Genomic DNA, 19955 nt, shown 5'->3' with positions numbered 1-19955 from the left:
ATTTTGAACCCCCTAAAAATGTATAGCCTACAGTCCACTTTTGGGATTATCTATAATCCAACCAGAACAACGTTAATGATATCCATCATTCATAATTAGAAAGTATAATCAATTATTCAAAGGGAATCTAAATCATATAACAGAAAAAAGGAAAGGAAATAATATCAACTTATCATTTATTTATCTGTATTTCAGTGCGGTGGTGAAAGATATTGAGGTAAATTTCAATATGGGATAGAAAGACCTAGAATTTTCATAAACACTCAATTATTGTTCAGATCCCGGCCAGGGCAAGATATTTATCTCGGGCCACTCCCGTGTTTCGGATGGACACGTTAATCCGTCGGTCCCTGCCTGAAGAGCAGTCGTTGGGTCATGTCAGAGGCCCTGAAATTGATCAGTTGCGACCTGAAAACTCTGAAACCAGACCAGAGCCAGCCAGGTCACTCGATATTATTTTTATTATTGAAACATTTATATAGAAACGAGTTCAAGTTATACTTTATCATTCTCTAGTGAACTAAAACTAAGACAGTTGAAACGCGAGTGTTTCATCTGTGTCAGTTTACCGTGTAAGTATATTTATGTTTCTACAAGTTCAAAAACGCTGTGAAAAATGCATTAGTGAGAAGTTAGTGAGAAGCATATTAAACATTTATTTTCAAGTTTACATCCTATGTGTAATGTAAATTCAGTTTCAATCTCATTACACTATAATTTAAAATTTATTAACGGCTTTCAGCAAATACGTTTACTTGGAAAACCGACTAATGAAGCACCCGGTATATTAAGACTGTATCCGTAGATCATCTTCAATGTTAAAGATTTGGTTTTTGCTATTGATGATGTGAAAACCGATACTAGTTTTTCGATATTTCATAGAAAAGTGGTTGTGAAAGTTTCAAGCTTTTAATTAAAATGCTATGATTACTCTCGATACCAAACAGTTAAAGTAAATATTACAAAGCTACGGATTTCAACCTCATCCTAGTCAAATCTAACAATTCCCCTATCATTAATACAACAATAATTGCTCTAACATTGGAGATGAATATTTTCAATGTAATAAAAATGAAGAGATGGAATGTTACTGGAGTAGGACCTCTTCAAGATTTATTCAACCTGGCAGGCCACTGGTGGTCCTTATCAGTCAATGGCACGTAAACCACTCCTATAAGCCGCGTCCTTGTTATAGTGCCATCCGCGTTCTTGTCTATTTGTTCTAGATTTTGTTCTCCGCCTTCCGGTCCCACTGGCACCACTAGTCGGCCTCCTGGTTTCAGTTGTCTAATTAACTGTAATTGAAAAAATAAAGATAAGTGAGAATAAAACATCGTGCAGTTTAAAATTTGAGAATAGAACGATCTTTTAAAAGGTTGAACATTTTCAATTCAGTGCTACATACTGGAGTTTTGGATTGGTCCTACTGTACCTCGGCCATTAAAAGCTAGTATAACTGCCAGAAAAACTACATGTGAGAAATGTTCATGACATTTTATAACAACCATTTCAAACGTTGTATGAGTGAATAGTGCTTGAATAAATGAATGAGAATTTATAGAAAACTCACGAGTATAATATAGCTTATACATCAGCCAAATAATCTATTCCATCCAGCTTCATTAGGTGAGAAGGTTACTTCTTGAATATATTTTCGAAATTGGCATTTTCATTACAGACTATTCATTATTTTCAAAGTTTAATATAATATTAGATTTATTGATACATTAATTTAAGTTGAATTTATTCCAGTGAATTTTATTTTTTCATTCTCTACTTTTATTTTTTATAATAAATTGTGTTATCTTGTACTTTTAGAACAGCACTCACGGTTTTCTTGTTTGACGGATACGTTTTGTGGCACTGAGCCACATCCTCAGCGTACAAGGAGTAGCTAGGTACTGAGGATTTGTAAGGTTGGTATTTTTGGTTATGTGGATAAAGTGGGAGGTGTGGGTGGGGGATGGAAGGGCTTGAGAGGGAAGGTTCAAACTGTATTTATTTATTGGATAGAGCGAACAATACAATAGTCGGAAAAGAAAAAACAGGCTATTGCCCAAAACTTCTTCAATTTCCTAATTTTGTCTTAAATTGTCCAAATATTATGCAGGTTATGTCCATTTAAATTTATACACTAAATCATCAATCTGAATATACAAATCAGAATTCAACAACAAATTTTAAATTTAGATAGATTGATAATAAAACTTTTTGCATTTAGTTTTTATTGATCTAGAGAAGGCATTCGATAGAGTGCCAAGAGAGCTAATCTGGCAAGCAATGAGAGCACAAGGAGTCCCAGAGTACTATGTACATGTGGTAGAAGATATGTACCATGGAGCTAAAACAAAGGTCAGGAGCCCGGCTGGAATTGGTGAGGAGTTTAGTGTGGAGGTTGGGGTTCATCAGGGTTCAGCCCTGAGCCCACTCCTCTTCAATCTTGTCATGGACTACCTCACTAAGGAGATTCAGCATCCAGCACCTTGGAACATTCTGTATGCGGATGACATTGTTCTCATAAGAAAAACGCCAGAAGAATTACAACAGTCTCTTGATTTGTGGCGTGCCAGCCTGGAAGCAGCTGGCCTAAGAAATAGCAGAGAGAAGACGGTCTATATGCACTGCAGCTTTGGAGACAATGATGATCAGGCGCAGGCGCACATACACTTGCAAAGTACTCCACTCCCAGTAGTTAGTCAATGCAAATATTTAGGCTCCATAATCAGCCATGATGGAAGCATAGATGCTGACATCTCAAGCCGTATAAACACTGGATGAATGAAATGGAGATAGTTAACGGGGGTACTTTGTGACGAAAGAATGCCTGTGCCCATCAAGGGAAAAGTGTATAAAGCTGCAGTGCGACCAGCAATGCTATATGGTAGTGAGTGTTGGCCCCTGAAAAAACAGCAGGAAGAGAAACTTCATTCTGCTGAAATGAAAATGCTGAGATGGGCAGGGGGTGTGACTAGACTGGACCATATTCGAAACACGCATGTTTGGGGTAGTTTCCGGGTGGCACCAGTCTATGAGAAGATAATGGGAGGAAGATTACGCTGGTATGGACATGTAAATAGACGTTCACCCAATCATATGACAAGGAAAGTTCTTGTTATGGAGACACAGCCGAGGGGCAGAGGCAGACCCCGTCTCACATGGCTAGGTTTAGTTCATAAAAATATGAAGCAGTTGGACCTGACAAATCAGACGACCCAGGATCGTTCGAACTGGAGTCTTAGATCGAGGAGAGCCGACCCCAAATAATGGGAAAAAGGCACCCAAATAATGGGAAAAAGGCAAGGAGGAAGAAGAAGATAATGAAACTTATAAGGTATTTGTTAGGTAATAATATCAAATAGGGTGTGGGATTGGTATTTGAGTTGGCTATTTAGGATATTAGTGGGTTGTGCTTTATTGTGTTTGTGAATTTCGTTTTCTTTTAGAGTGTTGAGTCCATGTCCTTTTTTCATTATGTGCAAGATGTCAAGATTATTTTAAATATTAGTGTAGGTGTGATTGGTTTTGAGGAGGTGGAAAGCATAGTGTGATTGGGTGCTGTGAGGATGGGTAAGCACGGACGTGTTCTTCAAATCTTGTGGTAAATGATCGGCCTGTTCTTCCCACATGAAAACAGGGGCAGTCGTTACATTTTATTCTGTATACACCTGATTTGTTGTGGATTTCTGATGTTGGTCGTGGATGATTTGTCTATGGGTGTGGTGTTCTGTCTTGAATGCAACCTGATAATTGTATTTATTGAAAACGTTAGCGATTTTAAGGGCTTGTTTGGAATGATAAGTCAGTGAAATTATTTTTTTGTCAATGTCCTGGTTGGTCGGTCTGTCAATTTTTTGTTTGATCTGTTGGTGCAATATGTCTATGAAGGTCTGGGGAAATCCGTTATTTTTGGCAATTTGTCTTGTCTGTAATTCAGTGTCATAGTATTTCTTGTCCAGTGGTACTTTGAGTAGTCTATGGACCATGGAGTTGTATGCTGCTTTCTTTGTTGAGGAAGGTGGTTGGAGATTTGGTGGATGGTCATGTCGGTGGTTGTTGGTTTTCGGTAGATTTTCAATTTGTGGGTATTTGTTTCAGTCCTAGTTATTGTCAAGTCAAGGTAATTGAGGGATTTATCCGTTTCAGTTCCGAGAATGAAGTTCAGGTTTTTGTGAATGTTATTTATGATTTTCAGGAAAAGTTCAGATTGTCTTCGATTGCCTTCGATGATGTCATCAGCATATCTGTAAATATTGTTGGAATGGGTATTGTTGTGGAGGAAATATTACTGTTCTATGTGATGGAGGAATATTTCGGAAAGGATACTGGCTATGGGGGAGCCTATTGGTAGGCCTTCTTTCTGTTAATAGAATTTTCCAATGTGGGCGAAGTAGTTTTGTGAGGGTGATTATTTCATGGATCGGACATTGATTCTCTATCAACATTTCTTGAAGGATATTTATAGTTTCCTTGACTGGGATGGAGGTGTAAAAAGGTTTGATAAATCAAAGGATAGAAAGAGGCAGTTGTTAGGAACTGTGATGTGTTTTATTTTTTCTATCAAGTCTGTACTGTTTTTGATAGAGGTGTGATCGATAAAGGTTATATTTTGTCCAGTTTTTTTCAGCAGGGAGGTGGCTGGGAGCGGAGGAGTGGTTATCCATGGGTCTGTTAAGGATGTTGGGTTTATGCAATTTAGGAAGGGCATTCAGTATGAGAGCTTGAGGTTTGATTTGTTCAAGTTTGAGTTTTCGGTCGGTGGCAATGATACGTGATTCACATTCAGACACATTTATGGCATCATTGATTTGTTTGTGGAATTTTGTGGTGTCGTTTTTTTGAGATAAAGTCATCTATTTTACAGTCTGGGTCTTCTTTTTCAATTATCATAGTGCTGCTTCCTTTGTCAGCTTTGACTATGGTGATATTATTGGATTTCAACTTGTTTTTTACCGATTTTATTGCGCAAATCTCATCGTGTTTGGGTGCAGGTGTTTTTTTTTCATTTCTCAAGTGTAATAGGTTACAAGCTTGGAATATCAAAATGGTTGAATACTCTAGCAGCCTACATGAACACACAATTGATAAGTTATACATATTGAATCGTAATTTTCCCTCCAAAGTTGGAAAGCTATAGCTTAGTAATAGATTATACATTCTAGAACTATAATGTATAATGATTTTATGAAGTATAATAAGTATAATATTTTATGAAGTATAATTTATAATGAGTTTCACCGGTTTAAGGTAATACAAACTTGCAGTCCAATCCAGTCTATTGTGATTAGATGTGCAAACAGGTACAGTAGGATAAAATACAAAATAAAGTCTTTGTCACAAGCATATTAACTTAATTTAAATAATATAGAAAGACGTATGCTATAAATTTGTTGACTTACAGCTTCTGGTAAATCGGCTGCTGCCGCTCCAACATGTATCGCGTTGTAAGGTGCTTCATCGGGATAACCTAACCTTCCATCACCCACTGGAAAATATATAACAGAAAAGCTCAATACATATTCGACACAAGTATGAATTATTATCACTCGAAATGTCGACTTGCAGTCATTAATATCAAAAAAGGATGTGATCAATATCCTCAAAAAAGGATTAAATGAAAATTATTACATTAGCAACGAATTATACACAACAAAAGTTTTACCTTCTTGATAATATAGGCACAAGCCTATAACTAGCTATCTTTGAATCCAAAGACAACATACCTTATTAATTAATCGAATAAAATCTGTCTTCCCTTGAGTAGATTGAAAATTCATATTCAATTGGATATCAAATAATATACAATTGAGACTTCAATCAATATGGAATTGAGAGGATGGTTGACCTCGCAGTCAGAACTGTTTTTAATAGCATAGATTGGATAAGTGCCGTGCTTGTAGTTCTCACTTCGGAGGACAGCTTCTCAAGGCTTGATCAACTAACAGACAATTATGTGCATATAAATCATTTTCCAGTGGTTCAGAACCCATATAAAATAAAATATATTCATATTCAACAACATATTATTCAATATGTTGTATTAACTTACAATGTCAAAAGGATTACATTATAGTATTTTATATACCAATGCTTTTTCATCAGTCACGTTTGTAACAATAAATAGATAAACTTCAATTAATAATAAGGGCTCATTTGAGCATCTACTTAAGAAAAAAAATTTTGCAACAAGTGCCAGGCATTTGTATTACACTGTGAAACACCACAATCTGAGTTCAGGAGTTAGCAGTTTTGTGCAACTTATTATTAATCAGACTGGAATGGAGTAAAGGTACGTTGACACTGGTGCGGCTGGAACGATAGTCCTTGAACGATTATCGGTGGACGATCGTTGCAGGGGTCATTGTAACTGATTATTATACAATCGTTCTGTTCAAATTTGACTGTTACCAAGTGAAGTACTAAATTATTAGTTTAAAGAATCGGCTACTGAGTTAATTGATAATTTAGAAGATGAAGATATTTTGGAAATTTGAAGTGAAGCACGACTTAACACACATAATAATTTTACAAAGAGAACAGAAGAAGAGAACTTCAAAATATTTATAAACAATCATTTTCAATCTGATGAGAGGATTTTTTCAGACTTTCCAAACTGCAGTTTAAGTTTGTGTCAAGTTTAATCAATGATGACTTTAAGAAGAACCCTTCAAACTACATTCCATATCCAATCACAGGAGATGAGATGAATCATAATCAAAAGTCGTCCAAGGACTGCGATTATGACTGCTCCAGAAGTAGACAACGACTCTGGCTGTAGTCCTATCAGTGACAGAGGTGCCATTGAAGACAATGCACAGCAGGCGCTCTACGATTACCGTTCCAGTCGCACCATAGATGATTGTGGTAGACATAGGAACGAATAAATGAATTACAATGGCTGACCTACGAATTTTATTCGTTGACTGGTGAGTAGGGAGGGGTGATCTTGCATGACGTTCTGCTTTGATTTGTCGACGAGTTCGTGTATGTGGTCGATGCCAATCGCCCGGCCACTCTCTCCCAGCATGAGCGCCATGCAAACAGTCAGGTAGCCTGAGCCTGAGCCCACGTCCAAAGCCCGTTCACCCTCCACCAGCCGCTCTTTCAGCACTTCCAGCGCAAACGCATGCTGCCAATACAATAGTAATACAGTAGAATCTCTATAGTTCGTAGTTGACGTGACCAAGCGTTTACTATGAATTATGGAGGCTACGATTTATAGAGGCTATGGTGCAGTTAGAGGAGGAGGGGGGGTGAGAGGAGGAGGAAGAGAAGGATGGAAAGGAGGAGGAAGATGCTAATTATGATAATATGATGAATAAATCATTTGAATTATACATACAAATGGAAAATAATATAGAAATAGCTTACATTCTTATTCTATTATTTTATTAATTTCAAAGGGTACTACAATTGTATTTTATAAATAAAAATAGCAATAAACTTCAAGTTAGTAAAGTGGTATAGATCGTTGGTGTTCCAAGCCAATTTTTTGTGAACTCGAGCTGATTACTGTCGACTACTCTCTATTATCACTGGTTTGGCCGAGTGTAAGAACGGCACAGTATGAAAGACTTGTTCCAGCACCACATAGTTTCACGAAAAATGACTACTAGAACTATCGGTTTGAGTTAACATTGAAAATTGGAACATAATCGCCCTATACCATGGAATACCTTCTAGTGCTATCGTTTCTCTATGGTTTTTAAGTAATTAATAATTACAAATCATCAATATTGAGTGTTTTAGTGAAAGAAATAAAATTAAAATAGTACCCTTTTTAGAAAACACCTTTTACTTCTTTTTTTAACAATTAACTTTTTAATTTTTCAAATCAAATTAATTTTTATTTTATTCTAATTTTGCTCCTTAATAGGATGAGTCCCGAAATTCATAGTATTTAAAATTAAATTACAATGGTTTCAGATTTTAAAAAGTTTATTGTTTTATAAAAAAGAAAAGAAATTGTTGTTTTATAATGTGCTTGCTAAGAAGAGGGTGCTATTTTCATTTTATTTCTATTTATAATTACTGTATGATGATTCATTGGAAGTAAATTATCTGTCAATAAAGCAGTGGGTTTTCAAATTTATTTGAAATCCGGTGAAATTAATTTTTACAAGCTATTCCATATTTAAAGAGCGATTCAACATTATATTATTAATATCGGGGCACCGAGCTCCGCTCTGGAGTACATAAGTGTAAACGGAAGGGGGTTGTTTCTTCTTTTCTATAATATTTGCTAAAGTGTACTGCTATCAATTAATCATCTACCGGTATTTGAATCATTGATTGGTTGGGAGCTTTTAGTGGATTCGTTCATTCAAATGCACAGATTATCATAATTAACTAATTGTCACCTATTTTAGCAACTAGCAACTACGAGTCAGGAACTTCAATGAAAAATAATAATAAAATTCAAGTTCAGGTTTATTGAACTCTAAATATATAGAACGAATTAATAAAAGTCAGGTAACATTTCAAATTTTCAAACAAAACAAAGTTATTAAGCAATCGATTCAGGTCAAGAAGACATACTCAATTTTTAATCTATACATTTTGGGAACCTGCTAACTTACTGCAACTAAATTCGGGCCTCGGTCATTCTATGTACTAAATTTTGAGCTATAATAAGAAAACAACAAGAGTTTGGCATTCACCATTTTAACAATATCTACACTTTACTTTTGAGAACACATAATCCAAAACTCAATAAACTCAGACGTTATGAAACTTTACTTGACTTGAGTAACTTAGAAGTAACTTAAGAAACTACACTTTACTTAAATTCACGCACACAATTAACTATTTAATTTTACATCTACTGCTTCTATCAATTTTAGATTACTATACAAACTACAACAAAAGTACTGATAATGAAAAACTTTTCAATTTGTCCCTCTGGATGGGCAACAGACCCATTCAGAGGACCGAGGCTCGCGCACCGTTACATGATTTTTCGTTCGCGTCACAATACCAAATGTGGCCTTTTCACTGAAAATTATTCCCCCTCCACGAGCGTTGAGCTTAACTTCCAGTGGAAAAGCCAAAGCTGCAAAAAGGTCAATGGTCGTACAATTCCCAAGTAAAGTAGCTTTTTCGACAAGAAATTGAAACTGCATTTGAAAAATGCACGAAAATTGCTTTAATTTCGACAACTAAGCAACAAGTTAGCAAATTCAAACAAGACAGAGTCAATTCTCTGACTAAAACGCAGGGTTCAACAAAAAATCAAAGTTCATTCCAGTTCAAAAACCTGAAAAATAATATAAGATACACAAAAACAACTACAATACTACTCTCTCAATATCACACTATTACAAAAGCATATAAAATTTATTACGAAAGAAGACATTATAATATATTTATAGTTCATACAGAAAGGTTATATCTAATCACAGTGGATTGAGATTAATTTCCCGAGGAATGCAAAAAATTCTCTTACAAAAGTATGTTAAATTTTAATCCTGATTAATTTCACGTGAACCAAATCAGAGAAGACCATTTCAAAAAGATAGCTTATCTGATTGGTTCTACTGGAATTAATCAGGATTAAAATTTAACCGGCTTTTGAACAACCGGCACTGAGTACCTGATTGAATGATTACAAAAGTTCAATAGCTGAGTCATAATTTTGTCTCAGTCCCACAAACATGCACTCGCTCACTCAATTCCATCATCAACAGACGATGAATTTATCAGCTGTTTTTCCAAGGATGAATAAATCCTTTTAATGTCCTTCAACGAGTTTTCCCAGGGATAAGACCTAGTGCAATCGAATTTTTATATTATAAACCTACTATATTCTGAATTTCGTGAGAATCGTTAGAGCCGTTTTCGAGATCCGGTGGAATACAAACATATAAACAGAAATTGCTCTAATAATAGTATAGGATTTTGTCAGAATATGCTTATTTTTCTGTTTTGTGGTGTGAATGTTGTTTTGGTAGATATCCATATTGAATGGAAACAAATCAAATCGCAATTTTATTGTTTACATTGCTTGTCACAGAACAGCTCATTCATCTATATACAATCATGCACTTCTCAAGTAAGGGAATATCCTGTTTAGTGATAGCAGACTGAGTTATTCCGCGACTTTACAAATGAGGGGATTTGAAATGTCTCACAGTTAGGGGTAGGAGCAAAACATGTAGGAATGTAGGACCTAAACATCAAGAGCATCGGAGGGAATTACATAGTTTCCTGCATCATTGATAAGAGTATGGGAAAATGGTTACATCCCAAATTGCCCACTTACAATACCATCAGTGTAAAATAAAATGCACAATAAGAGCAAATGAGCTCGAGATAGTTTTTAGTGACTTTAAGGTAATCACAATACGCCAATAATATATAAAAACCGTAATTGAATACTTGATAAAATATAAATTCCATTTTCCTCGCACTTTGAATTAAATCGTCAATAATTATCATTTAAGACCCACTGCAAATAGATATGTCACATATCACACCAATATTGAATGTTTAAGGAAACAGTTGATCTATATAAGCACTAAAATAATAAACCTTATTCCGGACCACAACCTTATAGACTCTTTAGTAGAAAAACTGAACTACAAATGAAAACCTGGACCTACAGTAACATTTTCTTCCATACCGACGTTTGAGTCCTGGATTTCTGCTCTAACTACTGTTTGCGAGGCCATTTCTTTTAGATAAATTTGTTGAAAGTGGACTCGCTTACAATTTTTGCTTGTATTTATTTCTCTCTTTATCCTACTTTCTCAAATTTTTGCCTTTTCCGCTCCTCTTCACCCTTCATTCCTTACTTTTATAACCTCTACCTGCCTATTACATGGGAAACCATCGTTGGCTAGGTATTTTTTCTCCTTTCTTTCTTTTCAGCACACCCCACCATAAAGCCCTTTTTTGTATTTTATTAGAAATTTATTTTTGATTGTGATTTTTTGTATTTTGTTTTCTTTTATGTATATTGTGTTGAATTAAATAAAATTATTGATTGATTGAACTAATGGATATTGAACTGGATGCCACCTGGGTTGGAGAACTCGTTCATGAACTGTAGTATTGAACTCTGAGATCCACAACTTGTAATTACAGAGTTGGTGAGAATTATTATGGAAACAGCTAAATATATATTTTACAAGTATGATATTACAGTGGTAGGTTCCGTAGGAATCCTATTCCAATTAAAAAAAAAACTTTCTGTCCGTCTTGGATCCGTCATATGGATCCAACTTCCTTTCGAATCCAGCTTCATTTTGAATCCAACTTACTTTTTTCAAAAGGGAAGGTGGTCATGTTATACATGATATCGATACAGAATTTCAACGGAAAATTAATGGCGAAACCCGCACATCAATATCTCAAACCGTTTCAATGATCTCAACATTTGAAGGTACTACCATAAATGGGTACGCGACTAGGTGTCACCGCGACTACTTGTCCCCTTTTAAAACCGGGTTTTAGGGGACAAGTAGACGTGAGCCTTACCCGTCTACTTGCCTCCTTTCTGAAGAGGTGACAACTAGTCGGAGGGACACCCTGTCGCTAGGGTACGAGGTGTCACGACAACCTATCCCCTCGACTCCACTCCACAAGAAATCATCATTCCGGCTGGCTCTTCATTTGAAAGTTGGAAAATGAAGCCTAACTATCAAGTTCTATATGAGAAGGCATTAAGATTCCTAATCTTGATATAAGATATATAATAAGACTTCACCAGTTGATAATCAGACTGATAGCTTCATCTGCCATCATTGATGGATGAAAATTTGACTGTCCTAGCATTAGGCTCAATTTACTCGTAAACGGTGCGTCTGACGGGAAAATATAATTGAACAAAGTGTGTTTAGAATTGTGTTCTACATCTGGTTCAGTCATCAAAAGGGCTTATGATTCATTTTTTTCTGTTTTCAACCAACTCGAAAAAATTTGTCCTAAAAATAGACGGCGAATATCTCCCGAACCGTGCGTTTGACGGGAAAATGTTACCGAACCAAAAGTGCTTAGAATTCAATTCTACATCATAACCATTAATAAAAATTGCTTGATCCCTCCTCCCCACGCCGAGGGGGTGTAAGTTGTGCCAACTGGTGCTCTGTAGGTGACATGTAGACGTGAGCCATCTCCGTCTACTTGTCTCCCTTCTAAGGAGGTGACAACTAGTTGAGGGGACACCCCGACGCGAGGGTGCGAGGTGTCAAGTTGTCGTTTACAGTCTTGACTAGTTGGCACCTTTGGTCCAGTAGGTGTCAAGTAGTCGGGGGGACAACTTGACGGCAATGGCATATTTTTACGAGGGTACAAGTAGTCGCCTATGGCCGAAATGACCAGGTGTCAAGTAGTCGGGGTGACAACTAGACGGCTACCCTAATAAATGATACAAAAATGAAGTCATGTGTCGGCGCATAAAGTCTGTCTGTGTCACAACTGCCAAACAATAGCATCAGCTTTGAATGAAAAACTTACAGAAATAGCATTTAAATAACTCCAGCTGACTAATAAATGATAAATCAAAACAATTTTTTTTCTTATGCAATTATGCATGTTATTTTTATATCCTGAAAAAGGACGAAGGAATGAGTCAATTTTGTTGTCCAACGAACTTGACCTGTAAAAAGGTTCGAAGAATTCGTATTCAAAATTTGAAGCTGATTGATCAAAGTTCTTGTCAAACATACAAACAGACAAAAAACGACTTTGGGCTCTATTAAGTCAAAAGTGAGAACTTCGCTAACGCTCGTTCACATATTCACTTACCATGTGTGGAGCACTTATAGTGACTCCGTATCCGATCCCTTGTGGGGCGTCCATATAGGAATTGTGACTGACATATCTTCCTCTGTCAACTTTCAGCATAACGTCTTCTACTTTATCACTCTTGATCATTTTATTCACTGAAGAAAAAAATTTCATAATTATTTCAATATTTGGACAAACATATAATATTTTATCTCGGTGCTTGGAAATAACATTCTCAAAACTATTACTTAGAATTGAGAGCCAAAAATAATATCTTATGTAGTTGAATTATATGAACTGATCTAAATACTAAATACCAAGATGAAAAGTGTAATTTAGTTATTTATGTTACTCATTTTGAGTGTGGGGTAATTAAATTTCAATAAAGGAACATTTTGCTTGGTCTTACGAATTTGGTTGCCCAATCGGTATACACATGACAGTGCAAGTACATTATCCTTGAGCGGTGTGACATTTGTGACGACCTGTTCGACACAATAAAATAATTCAGAAAAAACAAACTATCTTTAATAGAATTATGAAACTGAAAGAACAGTTAGCCTAGTCAAGGTAACATTCTAATAAAATCGAATCTTCTTTTTGATAAGAAGCAGTCGTACTATCTATAAAGCGATAAGAGAACCAAGGAAAATATATTTATGCACTAGTTTGAATTCTTTGGCAGAAGCAAAATTATAAAGCGATTTAGTTTATTTATTGGCAGAATATAAAAAATTTGCATGATTTGAGGTTAGAATCCTTGTTTTGATTTAGCATGTCACATGATCTTAGATCAGCGGACAATTTATTAATTTATTAGGTGAGCAAATCAGCTGACCGATCACTCAACTATTATGAATTAAATATATTTTATTTGGATAATTATTGAATATTATATGTTAAGAAAGGTTTATGTAATGGAAAAGCAAGGATTATTATGTTATTTTGATATTTATTGGTATCTAAAAATATATGAAAAAACATGAGTGTACAAAGCTCACATAAAAAGTAAATGTATTCATTATTATATTAGTATGTATTAAGATTTATTTAATTGAAATGCTCACAGTCCATTATATAATTTAATCAAGTATAATCTTATTTATTATTGTATAACAAAAAACTGAGGTAACCCTGAATCTTAAATAGCCAATCACATCACGTCTTACAAAGACTAGAAAACCAATCAGATTATGGCTTACAAATTTTAGAGGAAGAGATGAACATTTTTCCAAGAAATTCTCTCTCTGGCTTGTGACCGATAAGGCAGCACATGAGGATAGGATTCTTTTCAATTATCTAAAAAAAGTATCAAGCCAGACCCTTTTTAAATGTTTAAGTATTTGTAATAAATGTTTGATTGTTTATGAACTCAGTGAATATCGAAGAGTTCTTAATTGTTGAATATTCCCATATACATTTAATACTGATAGAAAATTGCAAGCAATCTGGACCATACCGGAGCCCAGCGGAGTTGAAAGGATTTGACTAATTAATTATTGGAGATAATTAATTATTCTACAAGAACTTCAGCAAATGTCGTTTGAGTGAGTGTTTAGGTTTTAATGAGCTCATTAAACTAAGGCCTTTTTTAGTGAATTAGTTAAAAGTGCTATATAAATTTGATTCAAATTTGAAAATTTCGCAACCTGTCAAACGCTATAATATATTTAGTAAGAACTCTTTTTATGAATATATTTGATAGGCGTAGGAAGCTTATTTCCATGCATGGCACAAATCCATATCCCTGAGATTTTGAATGATTATTTTGTCAAATATTAATTATTGATTGGAATATATCTATTGAACCTATAGACTGAACAGGTTCCAATTCGTCAAATTCTGAATCGACCTGAAGTTTCATAAATCAGTATTAATAAAAATATATTTTATAGCTCACAGTATTGTGAATGCTTGCAACTCCTGTGATATTTGAGATAATAAAGAATTTATTTATATGGAATTATATTTATAAGAGATTTTTTTATATTTATAAATTTTATGGGAATATATTTGTGTTTTTCATCAGCATACAAAGTATTAGAAGTTTTTATTCTTTTCCTGATTTGTCCTGTGATATACAGTTTGAGATGTCTTGGTACCAAGAATTTTATTCTGCAGCATATACAATTAGTGAATTATTCAAAATTGATCTTATTCAGAGCAACTATTACTCATCAACCTTTGATGATAGTCATATCATTCAGTCAGCAAATCTTTACTGATATTTATAATAATAAGTCTGCAATATATCCAAAGAACTTCTAGAACTGGCGTAGTAAGTCTCAAGGGATTTCGAAAGGATAAATTAGTGCACACCTGTATTCATGATGAGCGTTTTGAGACTCAATTAGAAGAATAATAGTTGATTTTCATTATTCTTGATTGAATAAATGGTTACTGATAATCAGTCACTGACTATCTTTTTGATTTCCATACTGGTATTCTTCAATATCTTCAAGAGAGCAACGGTAAGAATTATTGTTAATTATCAGTTATTTAAACCCATGGTGGTTCATAATGATGGAAATATTCATGCATCTATCACTGAGCTGTGGTAAGAACCCCAGTATATTTGCGAGCCGGATGGCCTTAACTTTTTGCAAATTTATTTGCAAGCTAGGGATAATAGCAACAATACTGGTATATCCAAATGCAACATCAGACATTCTCTGTGGATTCCAGTCGTCTTATGAACATAATGTCTCTTACAATAAAATATTAATATTATGGTGAAAAAAAGTCAAAGCGTGTATACTTCAATGGGTGGAAATTATGAGCATATTATTCAATAGACTCCAGTAACCAAGAAATTGGTAGTAAAATATTATTGTATTTGATTTGTTATAACAATATTATACATTTTCATTAAAACTGAATTTCCGTTTTATTAATTGGTTAAGGACTGGGTAACAGGGCTGAAAAACTTTTCTGTATAAAGTGGATAAAAAAATAAACTAATGTACCGTATAGCTTATTACCTTTCAAATTTCGTACAAGTTCTGCATTGGTTCTGCCATGCGATCTCCAAGCCATAACAGAGGGTCGAGCAATGAGCCAAATTGATATTATTGATACACCAACACCAAAAACAGACAGGCCCACCTTGTTTTTCACCAATTTATGATCTGTAATAAGTAAAAATACATACTACTATACAATTTCCCATTTCTCCATCAAGTTAAAACCTTGTATACAGTAATAAACGTGAATGCCTGGAAATTATATAAAATATTCAGTACTGTAATGTACAAAATTATTGCTAAGTTACCAATGATTGGGATAGATTTATTTATGCATTCATAGACAATAGATACAATGCAGGTGAAAACAACAGGCATTCGACCAAAAACTGCTTTTACCCTTAATTTAAAATAAACAGTCCTGAGGTTAAGTAGCGTTCATGATTTGATTTACACACCATTCTAAGTCCAAAAAAGTATCAACTAGGATTCTGAATGTGAAGATGGATGAGAGGTTGATTTAGAGCCACCATGTGCACCAAGAGTGCCGGCAATTGTCAACAGTTATATACCTCCTCAGAAATCCAAACAACTTGATTGATCAAAAATTTCTATAAGCCTACTCGCTTTTTTACAGCCACATAATCTATGGCTTACTCCTGTGAGATCATGCACCGGCTGTCCATCATGTGCTCTTTCTACATTTTTTTCAATGGTAAATTCATCAATTTTCCTAAGAGAGACCAACGATATAATTTAGATCTAAATAGTTTGACACATGTTTGATAGATAAGTTGGACACAATGAATCTGAAAATATTATCTGAGAATTAAAAATAAAATGTAGTGAATTTATTCTTTTTCTGCATTCAAGAGTCTTGCTGAAAATAAGTTAAAATGCTAAAAAAGTAAAATAAAAAGAAAATATTCAAATAATTTCCAAGTTATAATATCTTTATGAACATTTGTGCCATTTAGAATAAGAGCCCAACTCACCCAACCGTACGAGCCAAACTATACAATTCAAAACACTGGTGTCTGAAGTACCGTTCATAACTTGAAATAGGCTATAAGAGTGTCCGTATTTAAGAATAGTTTAGACGCCTGCTTAACCAGAGGACCCGTGCTCGTACCTCGGCCAGCCAAGATATTTTTCTTGGACGACTTCTGTGTACTCAAGGTTGCAACTACTAGCAGGTTTTGACACTGACAAAGCCTACTTGCTCACATCATACTTCTCCCCTTAGTCATGCCCAGAGATCTGGATTGACTGTGTCAAGAAGTGGACCTGATTTGGTCCTTGTCGTAGGGGTCGACATATGAGTTATAAAAAAATAAACACTTAATAACGTTTTAGCTCTTCTTGTCAGTAAGTGATGGATATATCTTATATATTGATTGAACACGGTGAATACTTCCAAATACTTCCAGCCTGATGAAGGTGGGTCGACAGTGGTCCAGATAACCTGCTGAGTCTTATATTCTAGGTGTTCTTTTCTTCAGGAGTGGTGCCTCTTTACAGCCAGGTGCATGACCACACAACTGAGTCTGGTATCTAAGGTGACAACCAACAGTTTCACTTTTGTGAGACCACTGAGCTGGCTTCACCCAACTCTGTATGTAGTTTCTTGTGTTTTGTTTTCATTCAGCATCAGCTTGTTGTTCGTGAACCACTTGGTTTTTGCTTCTTCAAGAAAATCCGTTGAAACCATTTTAGACAGATCTGGTGCTCTGCCCATTGCAAAGATGTTGTTATCATCAGCAAACATGAGGATGTTCCCCATGGGTCCTAGGTAATTGATAATCATTAGGAACAGAAGAGGGCCTATTACTGGACCCTGAGGCACTCCATGGTATTTGCTCCAACAAGAGTGAGTATTTGCTTTCTATTAGATGGTGATAACTGGACCACATACTCAATATGCGTTTCTTGAGCAGCATATCATGTGTTACACACTCAAATGCCTTACTCAGATCAGCCAATGCAGGAAAAACTGAGCTAACTGGGATACTGTGGTGATGCTTTATTTCCCCTTCCGAATTCCATGCTTAGCACCTGTGAATAATTACCTATGTATGCCAGCGTTATAGAAGCGCTGAACTTATTTAGATTGTAGTTTTCCTCATAAAAAACAATGAATATTGTAAACGAGCTGGAAAAACTCAGCGCGTCTATGACGCTCTTGGTACTATAGTTGGTGACTGTTGTTTGTCCGTCTGCCTAAAAACAGTCACAGCCCCTGAAATTGATCAAGAACTATCTGAAAACTCTGACAGCGGCCTGAGCCAAACGTGTTGGGTACCTTATATTTATGTTATTTTACATAAAATATAACACCTATAAGTAAATACTGATCCTTGGTCAGTATAACCCAATTTTACTCACATTTCTGACAGATTGTGACGCACTTATTTGGCATAGAATTGTAGCGTGAATGATGTGTAAAATTTCAAAATTGTAATTCTATTTTAGTTATAAATATCATAGAATAGTTGTGGAACTGATATTTTTATTAGAGCAAAAAATAATTTAATAGTCTAGCTAGCTTTCATTTTGAGGAACATTCTGGCACCTTACCTTTACTTTTTAATTTAATAGGTACGGTACTCACAATTAAATATACTTTTGAAAATAAAAAACTACACAATGAATTATTTTTACTAATAAAATACTAACCTAAAATCTTTAGTAATAAAAAAATTATTCTGAAATTTGTCGTCTGTCATCTGTTTAACTGTTTTACCCATGGAAGTAAGAAAACCTGGAACTGAAGTGGTAGCCTGCAGCAGCTTGGCAAACTGAGCTTAAAAGTAGACGATAGGCCACGCCCACCAGTGGTATGAAATCACAATAGTGAGGTCCACGTTATAATGGCAGAGAGGAAGATACGGGAACAACGTTGCCAAATTGAATCCATTTTGCCACTGACTGTACACAGCTGTTGAGCAATCCATCTCATTATATTTGATCTGATAGTAATTTGAATTCCTTTGATAAAAAATCAATTTCATTCCAAATTAATTAAATTCATCAATTGAATAAATATTTTTATAATTCGATTCTAAACTTTGCTTTCATAACGAAGATCAGATTTATAAACCTGAAATGGCGGCTAATTTGAAAAGCTGTGATTCACCAATCTGAACTTCAAAACAGCAATCAAGTTATTCGGTAGGTATTATATTCCAATTTCTTTTAAAAATAATAGGAAAATAGAAATCCTATATATAATAGAATAATATTTCAATGAAGATAATCCTGAAATAACCTTTCAATATTATTTATACCGGTACCAGTGTAGGCCTAACCTATTCTGGTAAACTGAAGCATGGACGAAGTTTAGGATGGTCTCAAAGTTATAAACTTTTAAAGTGTCGTTTCAAGTATAATTTGTGTTTCTCATACAGCAATATCTAAAAATTATTTGATTCATTTAAATATGCATTTGAAATCAATTATACGTTTTCTCTACTTTAGCATTTTGTTATGAATCAAAATAAAACATGGCAGCTGAGGATTGTCTGTCTACTTCTGTACAGTCACTGTCAAAAGTGAAATGAAATATTTCTGGCCAACTGACCACATGTCAAATCTAGAGAGAGATAGCGCTATCTGGTTTGTTGCATGCTGGACAAGGATAGCAACACTATTGTCAATCGTGCACTGCCATTATAACGTGCACCTCACTATAGGGATATCTTCTCTAATGCTATTTCATCATTTTTCATTCAATCAATTACGCTGGTTGAAACCCTTACAAATCTAAGTTAGACATTAGCGATTAGTAACAATTCATGAATATTAACATTAACCAGTTTAAGCATACAGAAAGAGAACAAATAAATAGTTGGATACATTCAACTGAAATAAGACCGTATTTTGAACTGATAACGCTCTGAGTGAACCTTTTCCAATGCTGTTTTTTTCTGAATATGTTGAATCAAACATTGATTCCAAGTCAAACTCTAACTTTGATAAATATATTTAAAATTTGACTTAGAATTGCTTAAAACTGCAATCATAAATGGATAATTATTTGAGCTTGAAAAATAATAGCTTATAGCTGCACATCATAACATACCTCATCATAACAAATTCAATTATAATTTGTTATGAGTAATAATTAATATCCATTTTTTCATGTCAATGAATGATACCAATAAAAATCTTGGAAATGATAAAAAACCTATTTTCAGTATTGCAATCAAGAAAAGCAAGTTGATCAAATCAATTCAACTTGTAATATAAGCAGAAGTAGAAGATGAA

General features: G+C 34.7%; 1 protein-coding gene across 6 annotated transcripts; it reads right to left on the bottom strand.

The window, feature by feature from the left end:
* Positions 1-159: 159 nt before the first annotated feature.
* On the bottom strand, positions 160-18556 carry LOC111063773 (protein-L-isoaspartate(D-aspartate) O-methyltransferase). Of its 6 annotated transcripts, XM_039428329.1 has the most exons (7): positions 18366-18494; positions 17759-17928; positions 15708-15854; positions 12745-12881; positions 6901-7126; positions 5397-5482; positions 160-1295 (listed from the first exon to the last, which is right to left on the bottom strand). In XM_039428329.1, the coding sequence occupies exons 3-7, from the start codon at positions 15760-15762 to the stop codon at positions 1107-1109; spliced, it is 693 nt and encodes a 230-aa protein (XP_039284263.1). In that variant the 5' UTR covers positions 15763-15854; positions 17759-17928; positions 18366-18494; the 3' UTR covers positions 160-1106. The 6 variants fall into 6 exon arrangements, with proteins under 6 accessions (XP_039284263.1, XP_039284261.1, XP_039284259.1 ...); XM_039428327.1 differs by lacking the exon at positions 17759-17928 and having other exon boundaries at positions 18366-18556; XM_039428325.1 differs by lacking the exon at positions 17759-17928 and having other exon boundaries at positions 18075-18494.
* Between the last annotated feature and the right edge of the window lie 1399 nt (positions 18557-19955).

This window comes from Nilaparvata lugens, chromosome 5 (genome assembly GCF_014356525.2).
Source record: "Nilaparvata lugens isolate BPH chromosome 5, ASM1435652v1, whole genome shotgun sequence".
NCBI classification, from domain to species: domain Eukaryota; kingdom Metazoa; phylum Arthropoda; class Insecta; order Hemiptera; family Delphacidae; genus Nilaparvata; species Nilaparvata lugens.
The sequence above is the reverse complement of the archived record's forward strand: the minus strand, read 5'-3'. Positions and strand labels throughout refer to the sequence as shown.